Genomic DNA, 14,238 nt, shown 5'->3' with positions numbered 1-14,238 from the left:
CCATAAAAATATGTAGACCTACACATCAACTGGCTATATTTTGGCAATACTGAAACCAGAAATCGCTTTCATTAAAAAAAAAAGAAATATAGCGCCAGGTTACGTGATAAACATGATAAAAACATTTGAAGCAAAAGTATGGACCAAAAAAATACTTGAATGTTCTTTGTATCATAAATATGTCAAGAGTGCTCTTTGTTATTGAGGCTTATTTAATTTTATTACATTTTAATTTTATTAGTAGACTTTGAACATGCATGCAGACACTAATTGCTCGTTTTTACCTTGCTGTTTTTTTTTTAATAGATCTTTTTGCTCATAAGAAGACAACAGTTTATTTGACCATAAATCTTCTGATGGAGACGTAATTTCAGTTGGCTAGAAGACTAACTTCTTAAGTCTGCCCAAGGGAAAAAAAACTTGCTGATTCAATGAGAAAATTTCATCTGGCAGAGGGGAGCTAACCATGTTCTATCTTGACTAGGAAAAAATAGTTTACAAACAATGGAAAAAATAAACAGCAACCACACGACTGATTACGGCACGCTGGATGACAACAATATGGAATTGGGGACCGCCAAAGGAAGTCCACCATCTGAAGAAGACCACTGTTCCGACAAAAGTAAGACTACCCTGAAAGAAAAATGTCTTCGACTGGTCAGGGCCAACTTATTGGTCCTGCTTCTCATTTTGGCTTTGACTGTCGGAGTGGCCCTTGGCGCTGGGCTTCGTAGTCTCGACCCAACCATGAACAAGCGTCAGCAGATGTATCTTAAGTTCCCCGGGGAAATATTGATGAACATGCTGCAGCTTCTGATTCTTCCTCTCATAGTCTCGTCCTTGATCACAGGACTAACATCTTTGGATGCGGGTTCATCAGGTAAGCCAGACAGATACACACACACACACACACACAATATACGTGAGATCATGCGTGTGCCAGGAGGGTTTAGGGTTGGTAACCCAACAATACACTGTAAAATATAGCAACAACATTGCAGTGCAGTATAAGCTAATATCGTGTAAAAAAAATAGTACCAAACAGGCAGATTGAGTTGATATAAGCTTTGTAAGAAGTACTAAGAACTAGCAGAGTTGTAAATGTAGACCACTAGCGGAGGTTCTTGCGAAGTGACTCGTGCACGATTTATTGGTAACTGTAAACTAAGTTTGTACGCCGTTATGTAAACTAGTATTGTTAATTGATCACAACTTGCGCTACTTATTTGTAAACTAGTTCACATGTAATCTACCTAGATATTACCCAAACTGCTTTAGTAAGATGATCACTATTAAGATATTGAAAAAGTTCTTAGACATGAAGCAAGCTTATAAAATTCCTTCCTTCATCATTGTTTCTACATTATCTTTTTCAAATGTTATCTAACGATAAATGTTTAGCATTGACGTAAATGTACTTCTGTAGCCAGCATAAATATTGACAATTTCAAGTGTTTGGTGTTTTCATAGAGTTTATAAATATATAGCCGGATCTCTTCAGCTCGATGTGTTTTTAAGATCTTTTAAAGAGTCTACTAAACTAGAGAAAATCGTGTCATCCTGCCCTTTTACATAATAGCTTTGATCCGGTTTTATATCGGATGACAGTTCTTATAGATAGATAGATAGATAGATAGATAGATAGATAGATAGATAGATAGATAGATAGATTAGATAGATAGATAGATAGATAGATAGATAGATAGATAGATAGATAAATAGATTTAGATATATTAGATAGATAGATAGATAGATAGATAGATAGATAGATAGATAGATAGATAGATAGATAATAGTTAAAATCTCATAAAATAGATAGATAGATAGATAGATAGATAGATAGATAGATAGATAGATAGATAGATTTAGATATATTAGATAGATAGATAGATAGATAGATAGAGATAGATAGATAGATAGATAGATAGATAGATAGATAGATAGATAGATAGATAGATAGATAGATAATAGTTAAAATCTCATTTTTAGCCAACAATAAACATCATATATTTATTTTACTTTTTCTTTTACTTATGGATCTTTTGCACTTCAGTGCCTGTCTATTACCACACTTATAATCTTCCATTGTTACACTAAATGAGAAATGTCATAGTATAGCGACTGTTCCAGTTTTGGGTCATCTCATTTCTCCATTCCTTCACTCAACAACACAAATGTGCAGACACGTTTCTCCATTTCAGAAATCAACAAGACCATAATTAGGTCGTACTGTACACGGATAAACGTGCACCTCGAAGTTGTGCATCTTCATTGTATTTTCTCTTCTTTCTACAGGTAAGCTTGGAGCTCGAGCTATCCTTTACTACATCACCACGACTCTCTTGGCAGTCATACTGGGCATCGTGTTGGTACTGTCCATCAAACCTGGGGAGCGAGGGGACAAGCCAGTTAAGGGGAGCAGCAGCGTCGATAAAGTGGAGCCAGCTGACACCTTCCTTGATCTTATTAGGTAATCAAGTGGAAGACTCTGTGATCTCAATAAAAATAACACATTCCATATTTAATTAGATTACAAAGTACGTGAGCTGAGTAAAAATGAAATATCTTCTTTGATTTCTTTCAAAAACAACTCTATCATTTTAAGTACTTTATGAAAAACAGCATTTTGATACATTTTGCAATTTTTCACCAAGGTCTGACGGTTCTTTCCAACCCTTCCGCTTTCCCAAACTGTTTGTCTTTGCGTTGTTTGCGTACATATTTGGTGCTGTTTTTTTTTCTCTACTTGCATTATTACCCATTTCTATGTTACAAATTACTAGACATATTTTTACGATCAAACTCAAAAGCCAGCACACGCATACTGACTATCCCATTTGTTAAACGTACAGATTGTTTAACATTCTTCATTCTTATATATATATATATATATATATATATATATATATATATATATATTTAATTAAAATAGGTAATACGTATGTATGTATGTATGTATGTATGTATGTATGTATGTATGTATGTATGTATGTATGTATGTATGTATGTATGTATGTATGTATGTATGTATTGTTGTAACCCTGCCTTGCACCAGTGCTTGAGGTGCGCACTAGCGCACTAGTGAACGTAAACAGGAAGAGACTAGAACGGAGATAATAACATTGCATCAGGGATTGTGAAGAGTCTGAATGTTTGGAAACTAAGAAGCCAGCTTTTGGTGCTGCCTGAAGGTTGTAGAAGGGACCTGGAGCGAAGCGGGGAAGGCTGTCGTTGGTCCACATTCGGGTTGCTGTCTAAAGGACTGGTAAATTAGTAGAAAGACTCTGAGGAAGCTGAAGGATGCTATGTGTTTGTCCTAGTGAATAAACACCTGTATTTATTTCCTGTTACACTGTGTTGAGTTGCATGCCTATTCGTTGAGTGCCTAACCTAGAGAGTTACAACAATTGGTGTCAGAAGTGGGATTTGGGCAGCTCAACGAAAGGAAAGAATGACAACGCTGAAGAAGTTAGACGAACTAAGCTGTAAACAGTTAAAAGAGGAGCTCCGAGCCAGAGAGCTGAGGATCTTCTGTGCCAAAGAAAAAATGAGAGAACGCCTTCGACAAGCCTTGCTGGACGAAGATGAAGATCCGGACTCGTATCTGTTCGAAGTACAACCAGATATCAGAGAGCTCATGAATACCGTGACAGATCAGATGAACTCGTTCCAGGTACAGCTAAAAGAGGTCAACGAGCAGATCTGTACCATGATTAAACAGATAGGTATCAGTACCACGCTGAACAAGACTGATGAAACGTTTGATACCGTGATGAGCAAGACCGACGATCAGATGGCTACCATGTCGACAGGTATAAACAATCCGTTACTCAACGGAGACGCCGTTGATGGTGGCGCTGTCTATGACTGTAATAGCGAGCCGTGCAAGCTTGGCTCCTACGACAAGAACCCTAACATTTCTTGTGAAAGCACTGAGCACAGATCTGATCATGCTATCGTGATTCCTGCCTACACTCAGACGTTGAACAATAACTGTGATGACGGGACCTCCTCAAAGGGAGAATTCGAGCACCGGAAGACCTGCCAACTAAGTATTTGTCCTGATACCAGTATCAGCAAGAGAAGCGCTGATGGTGGTACAGCAGATGGACACATACGACGTTGTAAACGTGCCCCACAGATATGTCTTTCAGACACGCTTGAATATTATTCCGTGTTTGACAACCTGGCCTCCTGGGGGCCCACGGCATATCGAGAAAGCCTGCTGGAGCAACGTGTAAGACAAATGGTCTTGATGACCTACGCTATGACATCCACTGCATCGCTTCTTGCCATGAGTCTGCCGTCGGTTGTAACTAAGAGAAAGGCCAGACAACGAAAACGACTTCCCCTTAACCAAAGGCGGATCAATTGGAGCAAAAGGAGAAAGCGGCACCTGCAGAGAGCAGTGTGGATGGCTTTGTGGGAAGCACGCTCCATTCAATCTGTGACTCCCACTGACCGACCTCCACCTGCACTGACCAACCGTGAACATGTTTCTTTTCGGGACGAAAAGACTAAGGTGGGGGCAGTGTTGTAACCCTGCCTTGCACCAGTGCTTGAGGTGCGCACTAGCGCACTAGTGAACGTAAACAGGAAGAGACTAGAACGGAGATAATAACATTGCATCAGGGATTGTGAAGAGTCTGAATGTTTGGAAACTAAGAAGCCAGCTTTTGGTGCTGCCTGAAGGTTGTAGAAGGGACCTGGAGCGAAGCGGGGAAGGCTGTCGTTGGTCCACATTCGGGTTGCTGTCTAAAGGACTGGTAAATTAGTAGAAAGACTCTGAGGAAGCTGAAGGATGCTATGTGTTTGTCCTAGTGAATAAACACCTGTATTTATTTCCTGTTACACTGTGTTGAGTTGCATGCCTATTCGTTGAGTGCCTAACCTAGAGAGTTACAACAGTATGTATGTATGTATGTATGTGTATGTATGTATGTATGTATGTATGTATGTATTTATGTATGTATGTATGTATTTATGTATGTATGTATGTATGTATGTATGTATGTATGTATGTATGTATGTATGTATATGTATGTATGCATGTATGTATGTATGTATGTATGTATGTATGTATGTATGTATGTATGTATGTATGTATGTATGTATGTATGCATGTATCTGTGTGTATGTATATATATGTGTGTGTGTGCAATCAAGAGTGGATAATCATTGGATTTGGTCATTTTAATGTTCGAGCGTCAACGTTGTTATAAGACCGGGCCCAGCCATATGCTCAAAATTAAGTTTCAAACAACATAATGACGTCAGTTTCAAATCAACAACAATGGCTACAATACTTTTATATATTTATATGTTTTTCTCTATGCGCTTACTTTCATTTATCCCTTTAGTTGTTAGTAGAGTAACGTTTATTTCCCTTTTTTTTAAATAAAAAAAAAATTCTATGATACCCCCTTTCTTCCCTCCCCCTTTCACAACTGGTCCAGACAAGTGAAAGGATCATAGCGCATTGAGAAAGTTAAAAGCCAAATAAAAACAAAGATTTCTAATCGCACAGATTTATTATGTCTAGGTCTATTGCACATATAACAGATCCAAACTAATTGATACAATTACACTTAATACAAGATTTGTTTATTAGCGGCCCCCGAAAGGGGAAAAGACGCTATTAGTTTTGTGCGAAATGTCTGTCCGTCTGTCCGTCCGTCCCGTTTAGATCTCGTAAACTAGAAGAGATATTGAAAATCCGACTTCACAATATTTTAGACCATTCAAAGTTCTAATGCAATGGCTACTTTTTTTTTCCTGAAAGCGAAAATTCTAATTTTTAAAATCAATTATGCAAGCAGTTTTTTTTATAAAAAAAGCTAATTAGTATGCATTATATGTTAGACCTAATTTAAGACGAATAGTAATCTTATAGACATCATTTTTGTGAACATTTTTTCAATATAGCGGAATTTTTTTTTTTTTTTTTTTTTGAGTATTCGAATATGAGATAGAGCCTTTTCAAAACAAATAACCTATTTAGTTCGAACCGAGGTTCCCGGGTTCGAATCCTGGTGAAGACTGGGATTTTCAACTTCTGAGTCTACCCAGCTTTAATGGGTACCTGACATTAGTTGGGAAAAGCAAAGGCGGTTGGTCGTTGTGCTGGCAACATGACACCTTCGTTAACCGTAGGCCACAAAAACAGATGAACTTTACATCATCTGCCCTATAGACCACAAACTAGTTAGGCCAGGTTCACATCTAACTTTACATTCACTTTCACGTATCCTTTGATCTGCGGGACGGTTGGGGCACTACACAAGATCTGTTAACCTTCTTTCTTCATTCTTATCTCTCATTTGTCTTTGATATAATTTCATTCGGATGTTCTTTCTGAAAATATTGAAGCCTACCTGGGTGGACCACTGGTCGTGCGGTTTGCGCGCTGGAATGTCGTTTGGATTTATCGACGATCGAAGGTTCAAACCCTGCCTGCTCCCATCCCCCGTCGTCCTGCGGGAGGTTTGGACTAGGAAGTAAACTATCTTCAACTCTGAAGGATTATCCGAATTATGTAAAACATTTTACTTCGGGGGCCGATTTTGAGTTTGTGTTTCCACACAAACTGTCTTTTGTAACCTTCTTAAAAAGTATTTTTATGCTTTTCTTGTTGTGTATGATATTTCTAAATACAGTTTCTTTTTTTCTAGGCAGATGTTTCCAGACAATATAATTGAAGCAACATTCAGTAAAGTAAGAGATATAACAAAAATCTACATTAATGGATTTGTATGTCATAATACGGTTCTGTTATTGTTGTCTGTTATAGTTTTCTGTTATAGTTTTCTGTTGTGTGAATATTACAAGCAAGTTGACAATGACAAATACCTATAGACTACACATAAAATCTTTACCAAAAAAAAAGTTGTTCAAATGTGCCACATCAGGAAAAAGTAATAGAGTACGTTTTCTTTTTCATTACCAAAAAGTGAACCAGATTTTTTCCCTCCATTTACTTTTTCTAAGCCTGGCGGAATATAGAAGACGATGTCACCTTGACCTCTCTGTCAGATCTTCAAGTGTTGGAATGCCTGGATGATTACCGAGCCCTGATGACCTTAAAAAAAAACACAATTACTAGAATAAAAAAATAGGTCCCAGAGACGATGGCACTTCATCGGAAGTACTGAAGGCCAACCAAACACTCCTGCTCTCTCTATTACCTCATCTGCCGCTGCTGGACATGCGTGACCTGTTTGATGTATTCTTTTCCTGCCTACTTCATTATTCCTACAACATCAAAAATGGTGTGTTCTTCCTACAACATCAAAAAAGGTGTGTTTCTTCCTACAACATCAAAAAAGGTGTGTTTCTTCCTAAAACATCAAAAAAGGTGTGTTTCTTCCTACAACATCAAAAAAGGTGTGTTTCTTCCTACAACATCAAAAAAGGTGTGTTTCTTCCTACAACATCAAAAAAGGTGTGTTTCTTCCTACAACATCAAAAAAGGTGTGTTTCTTCCTACAACATCAAAAAAGGTGTGTTTCTTCCTACATCAAAAAAGGTGTGTTTCTTCCAACAACATCAAAAAAGGTGTGTTTCTTCCTACAACATCAAAAAAGGTGTGTTTCTTCCTACAACATCAAAAAAGGTGTATTTCTTCCTACAACATCAAAAAAGGTGTGTTTCTTCCTACAACATCAAAAAAGGTGTGTTTCTTCCTACAACATCAAAAAAGGTGTGTTTCTTCCTACAACATCAAAAAAAGGTGTGTTTCTTCCTACAACATCAAAAAAGGTGTGTTTCTTCCTACAACATCAAAAAAGGTGTGTTTCTTCCTACAACATCAAAAAAGGTGTTTCTTCCTACAACATCAAAAAAGGTGTGTTTCTTCCTACAACATCAAAAAAGGTGTGTTTCTTCCTACAACATCAAAAAAGGTGTGTTTCTTCCTACAACATCAAAAAAAGGTGTGTTTCTTCATACAACATCCTCTGGAAAACTCTGCAATGTATCAAGATTGAGGAAAATAGCAGAAGCTAGAAAGGTATTAATCAGGGAACTCCTCTACGCTGATGATGCATCTATTGTTGCTGAATCTGCTGCTCAGCTTCAAATCCAGTTTGGCTTAAATATTAGTCAAAGCAAGACCAAAATACTGGTTCAAAACAAAAGCACTGCACCTCATGTGACAATTAATGACCAACCACTAGAAATAGTTGATTCGCTACTAGATAAAGACATCGATTACATGATAGTCAAGGCAATGGGCACCATGTCAACGACTGCAAAGTGTGGGACTACCAATACTAGAGCTCTAGTCTACCGGACCTGTATAACGAACACTCTGCTATTCGGTATGAAACATCCACCTACTCGTGGTAGGAAAAAATGAATATCTTGCACCCCTGATGCTTAAGGCGGATTCTTAAAATTAGGTGACAAAATAAAATAACCAATGATTAAGTGTTGCGAAGAGCAGGTGTTAGGACTTTTTGCACGAGGGACGATTGCAACCCATTCCATGCTCTAATAGCACTAGGGAAGAAGGAGCATTTGTAAAAATTTGTCCTAACATATGGAACCAGGAATGTGCCTTTATTTAGAACCCAATTAGTCATAGGAGTTCATTGTTAACAACTCAGTGAGTCGTATTGTATTCCCAAAAGCATTAAATATTTGCTTTCTTTTCTCTGTGACAGAAATTAACGAGGCTTCAAATGGTAGTTACAAACATTTCGGCAGCTAAACTAAATTATTCTTTGACCAACAATAAAACTATTGGTAAGTGAAACGATATTTTCTTGTTGTTTTAAAAATAGTTATAGGCTGCCATATTTTATACATTTAAAACAAAACTCCATATTTATATTATGAAAGCTTTATTTGTTTGATTTTTCAAATGTTGATGTAGGCTTACACTTGATAATTGAAATGTAAAAATCAGATCCTTCACCGGGATTCGAATTCAATTCGAGGAGTCAAGCTTACAAAATGTGTTCACCGAATCATTTTGATTTAGAACATATGCTGAATAAAAATGTGGTCTTGTATTAGAAGACTACTTACTTCTAACCCAGCCATTTCTTTTCTCGACAGAACCCGAATATAGGCCAGTGCTTGTTCAACAAAACGGCATAAACATGTTAGGTCTTGTTGTCTTCTCCGTTGCCATGGGGATCGCTATTAACAGAATAGGACCAAAAGGAAAGCCTTTGAAAGAAGTGATTGAGGCCATATGTGAAGCTACCTTACAACTGGTGACTGCTGTCATCTGGTGATTTATCAAATATGTTTTAAGCCTGCAGTTTATATTTTCTTGATATAAGATAAATCTTTTTCTTATCTTATAAATTACAGAGGTTGCTTCAAAAAAAAAAAAAAAAAAAGCCTTTCGCGTATTCCTGTATCAGTCTAGTCATACATGTTAATCATTGACTTAAAATCTCCCAAGTCTTTGTTTTTTTCTGGCTGATTCAGGCAGCCTATCCCACGCTCTATTAGCACTAAGGAGCATTTGGGCAACTTTGTCCTACAACATGGAATAAGCAACGTGCCTTTATCTTTGTGTCTTTCGGAGTATTTCATACTCTTTGGCCTAATAGGGTAATATCTATGCAGCATTGTAAAATGTAAATCGATAGTAGCCTAGTAGATCTGAATCTGGACAGGTCTATAATATTACCATAAATCAAACTGCCGACAACATAAAAAAGAGACATTGTTCTTTTTCCTGTCTTTTAGTCCAACTCAAAGACTATGTTTAATCAAACGAAACGAAATTCCGAAAAAAATAATTAATTTCAATAAAAACAACAATACATTTTTTTTTAACTTTGAGTTAGGCCTACACTTAAAAGGCTACAAATATATATTTTAATGCACAAACTTAAAAAAAAAAAAAAAGTAAAGTACCCCTTTCAGACCTTGCGATCTATGGGGCAGATGATGTAAAGGTCATCTGTTTCTGTGGCCAACGGTTAACTAGGGTGTCATGTTGCTAGTACAACGACCTTTACTTTTACCCAATTAATGTCAGGTACCCATTAGAGTTGGGTGGAATCAGAGGTGCCCTCAAGATCCCGAAATTAAAAATCCTTACTCTTTATCAGGATTCGAACCAATGACATCTCAGTTCACAAGCCAAGCGCTTTTCAACTCAGCCACCGCCCCTCTATGTAGAAACGTAGTTTGTGATAACTGGCTTTTATTTTTAAAATGTGACGTCTATCATTTCCATAAATCATTCCTGGAATTGGATTTATTTTTGGCACATCGGCATTCATGAAATATAAGGGAACGGGGTGGGGCGCGGACAACTTAAAAGGTCAAATACATTAAGTCACCAAAACGAAAACAAAGCACATAGGGGCAAGACCAATTGTTATAGAAGGCCTGAACACTGACCTGCAACGTCACAGCCTGTGGGCAGTTTAGGCCTATAGCTCGTTGCCACGTCACATCTTAACGAATGGTCTCGGCCCTACTGAATTCACATTTACAGCATACTGTACAGTACACTTTTATGTAAGGGTCATCAATGCATTACAGAAGTGTCGGACATTGGGAGCGTAGAGGTTTGATGAAAACAATACAACAAAGAACCGAACTCGATAGAAATGACACGAGAGATGAACTTGAAAAATACTTGGCACTGCTCATGTCTTGCAACTTTTGTTGGCAATTCCTGCCACAAGTGCTGCCAGTGAAAGAGTATTTTCAGTGTGTGGAGTGAGAACAAGTGTGTCGCAGGGCTAGGCTAGACCCAGAAACATTTGACATTTCTCAAATACAACATGCACTCTTGATAATTCAACTGACAGTGAGCAGCAACCATTAGCTGTGTTCAACTTCAGATCAGTAGTCATCACTTTTACTGCTTCGGTGTTTTATGTACTTGGACAGCAGCAATTTGTAATTTTAATGTTTGAACTTGAGATTGCTAGTACGTTGCACATGTAAAGTTTGTGTTTTGTCTTTATTTATGTCAAGTTTTACGTTCAAGTGTTTTAACTAAGTCAATTGAATAGAACCTTATTGCGTGTACTTTTGCTATTACCTAATATCATAACATTGAACCGAACCCGCACCATACTCGTTATCGAACCGAACCTGATAGGATGTGCTCGATTCCTATTTTTCATTATGATACACATAAAAAACTATTTTAACGTGATATTATTTGTATTAATAAGAATTTCAATCTTTCTATTCACATTTACTTGTAGGTATTCTCCTGTTGGGGTTGTGTTTCTGGTGGCCAGTCAGATTGTCTCAATGGACGATCCAATGCAATCCTTTGAACAACTTGGTTTCTACTTCCTCACAGTGATGTCTGGCTTGGCGATACACGGCTGCATTGTATTACCATTCATTTACTTTATATTTGTGAGGAAGAACCCCTACAAGTTAGTTCTACACTCGGATCCTATAACTCTTAGTTAGAAAAAACAACTCGTAGATCATATAGTTGTTAGAACATAAACATTTTAGAGCATAACACTTTCAACTCTCCCTAAATCTGGTGGATCTCTGGGGCAAAACACATGATCTGTCGACCGTCTTTCTTAAGTCATTTGCCTTGACTAGAATCTCTTTCTATGACAAACCCAAACCAGACTATTCTTTGATGTTGTCTTTCCATAGATTTCTATGTCTGATTCTTGTGCTTTCCCTGGCACTGTTTTTTCTTTTTTGATATCAAACAAAATGAATTAATTACCACTTATTGTTATTTTTATTTGATTTTTTAAAGTGATTCGTTTTTTGTTGTAAGGAACAATGACTGTGCAAAGTTTCAACTTGATTTGAGAATGGGAATGGGAGAAAAAAATGTGTTCCAAATATTTGTACCAGAGAGAGTGAGTTGATAGAAGCAGTGTAGCAATACGGTAAATAAATGTGCGAGTTCGAATCCTCATTAAAAGAAAAGCAAGAAACACCAGAGATGAATCCATGAAGTGCTTGAATCTTTGCAGAACATTTCGTGTGATCACTTAGCTACTCTTTTATACTGCCATTTTAAGTACAGATGATAAACCCTGCCACCTTTTACGCACTAAACCTACATTCAGAAGCAGCAAGCGAAGTTTATGCAGGAGTGCTTTCTCAAAAAAAACAAAAACACCAAAAAAAAAAAAACAACACCCTTTTACATTCGGGGGACAAGCCACTATATTCGCGAATAAATATGCGTTCACGTTAACTTAGACTGATTATACGATGATAATTGCTCTTCGGTCTAAGACCTAAAACATAATGTCTTTTCTTAGGTTTATGTTAGGTGTACTCCAAGCTATGCTGACAGCTCTGGGAACATCCTCAAGGTAATTATTTTTGTTTCCTATCATGTGACTTAATCTATTTATATACTGTTTGGTTTCACTCATGTTACAAGGTTCTGCAGATGTTTTTGGTCTGCAAAATTTGTTACAAAAATGGCACACCCACTACTCAAAATGCCTGCACTTTGTTTCATAAATTCCGCAAATAATAGCCCTACAGGTTTGGTGTTCCATGTCTTAATAACTCAATTAGAATTACTTCCTTATGAATGTTATGTCGTACTAACTATACACACATTTGTTAAATTTGACTTGAATCCCTCTTTCAACGTTAAAAGATCTACGCGTGCATCATGACCTAACATTGCAACACACGAACTGTTACCTCAAGAAACAAATGTGTCGAATAAGTATTTTGTAACAACCGCTTAAAACTAAACAAAAAATGTAAAACAAAACCTAAATGTTAATCTAATCTGTCTATTAGATCTACTACATTCATTCTCTTCAGCTCAGCAACTTTGCCTGTGACTATGAGAAACTTGGAAGAAAATAATGGCATCGACCCTAGAGTAATCGCCTTTGTTGCGCCTGTCGGGGCCACCATCAATATGGACGGGACAGCATTGTATGAAGCTGTGGCTGTCATCTTCATCGGTCAGGTCAGAGGCATTACTTTAGGCATCGGCGAAGTCGTCGTTGTTTGGTGAGGACAATATCAACTGATAGACATTCTTAAAAAGTGTGGTATTTTCACCAATATTAGTGCTATTAGTAGGAGTAAATAGGCCCAATCTAAATAGCTAACTTGAAACATTATGATGTAGGTCCAAATAATGTTCTAATAAGGTAATAAATTAAGACTTTCTCTCACTCGAATGAAAATGATGTAGGCCTACCCCGAGACAAGATGAAATAAAGGGAGATGATGAAGCTTAATAAAGATAATATATTTTTCTAAATCTTAGCTAGCAAAGTAGCACATACTTGATGTACACTATTTTTAATGTATTGTGTGTTCCTACAGAATTGAAGAATATCAAATCCTAACTGAAACCTCCCACATGGCGATGGCGGCGGGCTTGGCGCGAACCCTGGACCATGGAGACGACAGTTCAGAGCGCATACCACACGACCTGGCAGCGGTTAAGCGGGGTTACTCGATATTTTAGTTCTACGGTAATTTTACATGTGATAAAGAATGGGTAACGCCAATATGATTGAAACAATGACACTGTAATATTATATTAGGCTTACTATCCATTCATCAGGTTTTAAGTTGGAAATTATTTATGATTGTAAAAACTGAAATTTTCTTACAATTTTATGTGTTTATGTATTAGCTTAACGGCAACAGCCGCAGCCATCGGAGCAGCTGGTGTTCCTCAAGCTGGACTGGTTACCATGGTGATTGTCCTTACAGCTGTGGGCTTCCCTACTGATGATGTCGGCATGATTATTGCAATCGATTGGCTGCTGTAGGTTTTTTTATTTTATGAATGACAATGAATAAATACTGATCTGTGGCATTTTTACGTCTCGAGAGATGATCTTTTCCCTTTGCAACTTCTTGTGTGGCTATAAAGGCCAATTCTTGATACACAGCTGCGGTCACAGGTTGGGCATATGTAATCACCAGGCGCCGTTGCATTTTCACCCTTCTCTCTACTACTGTTGTGTATAGTATCTGCAATCCGGGACCCTTCCTTTATGCTCGCTCTCCATGTGGATCTATCCAGTGCCATTTTTTCGTCGTTGCTAGTGTCAGGTTTGAAGAGCATGTCGCGTTTGCATACATCCGTATACTGTAAAAATGGACGACCAGTGGCTCTCTTGCCTTCTGTTAGATCACCATACAGAATGTCTTGTGGAAAATACTGATAATTAACATTTACACATCTCACACACAATTGTAATGTGAGCAATTCTAGTTTATTCCGCATCAAGTTTTAAGGTAATCTCGGATAATTAACTAGACATGATGCAATTAGGA

At 37.5% G+C, this 14,238-nt stretch overlaps 2 protein-coding genes across 7 annotated transcripts in view; both read left to right on the top strand.

The window, feature by feature from the left end:
* Nucleotides 1–14,238, top strand: part of LOC106062914 (excitatory amino acid transporter 3-like) — a 28,236-nt gene that overhangs the window by 11,657 nt on the left and 2,341 nt on the right. For all 6 annotated transcript variants that reach the window (XM_056031141.1, XM_056031137.1, XM_056031136.1 and 3 more), the window contains exons 2-10: nt 307–880; nt 2,296–2,470; nt 6,672–6,714; nt 8,664–8,745; nt 9,061–9,238; nt 11,190–11,369; nt 12,234–12,287; nt 12,757–12,951; nt 13,589–13,723. In XM_056031141.1, coding sequence (XP_055887116.1) covers nt 505–880; nt 2,296–2,470; nt 6,672–6,714; nt 8,664–8,745; nt 9,061–9,238; nt 11,190–11,369; nt 12,234–12,287; nt 12,757–12,951; nt 13,589–13,723 — 1,418 coding nt within the window. In that variant the 5' untranslated portion in view covers nt 307–504. The remainder of the gene's footprint in view (nt 1–306; nt 881–2,295; nt 2,471–6,671; nt 6,715–8,663; nt 8,746–9,060; nt 9,239–11,189; nt 11,370–12,233; nt 12,288–12,756; nt 12,952–13,588; nt 13,724–14,238) is intronic.
* On the top strand, nt 6,730–8,656 carry LOC129926520 (uncharacterized). The gene is made up of 2 exons (XM_056031143.1): nt 6,730–7,901; nt 7,932–8,656. Exons 1-2 carry the CDS (start codon nt 7,205–7,207, stop codon nt 8,354–8,356), a joined length of 1,122 nt encoding a protein of 373 aa, XP_055887118.1. The 5' UTR covers nt 6,730–7,204; the 3' UTR covers nt 8,357–8,656.

Source organism: Biomphalaria glabrata, chromosome 5, assembly GCF_947242115.1.
Source record: "Biomphalaria glabrata chromosome 5, xgBioGlab47.1, whole genome shotgun sequence".
NCBI classification, from domain to species: domain Eukaryota; kingdom Metazoa; phylum Mollusca; class Gastropoda; family Planorbidae; genus Biomphalaria; species Biomphalaria glabrata.
This window is presented reverse-complemented; position numbering and strand designations above follow the sequence as displayed.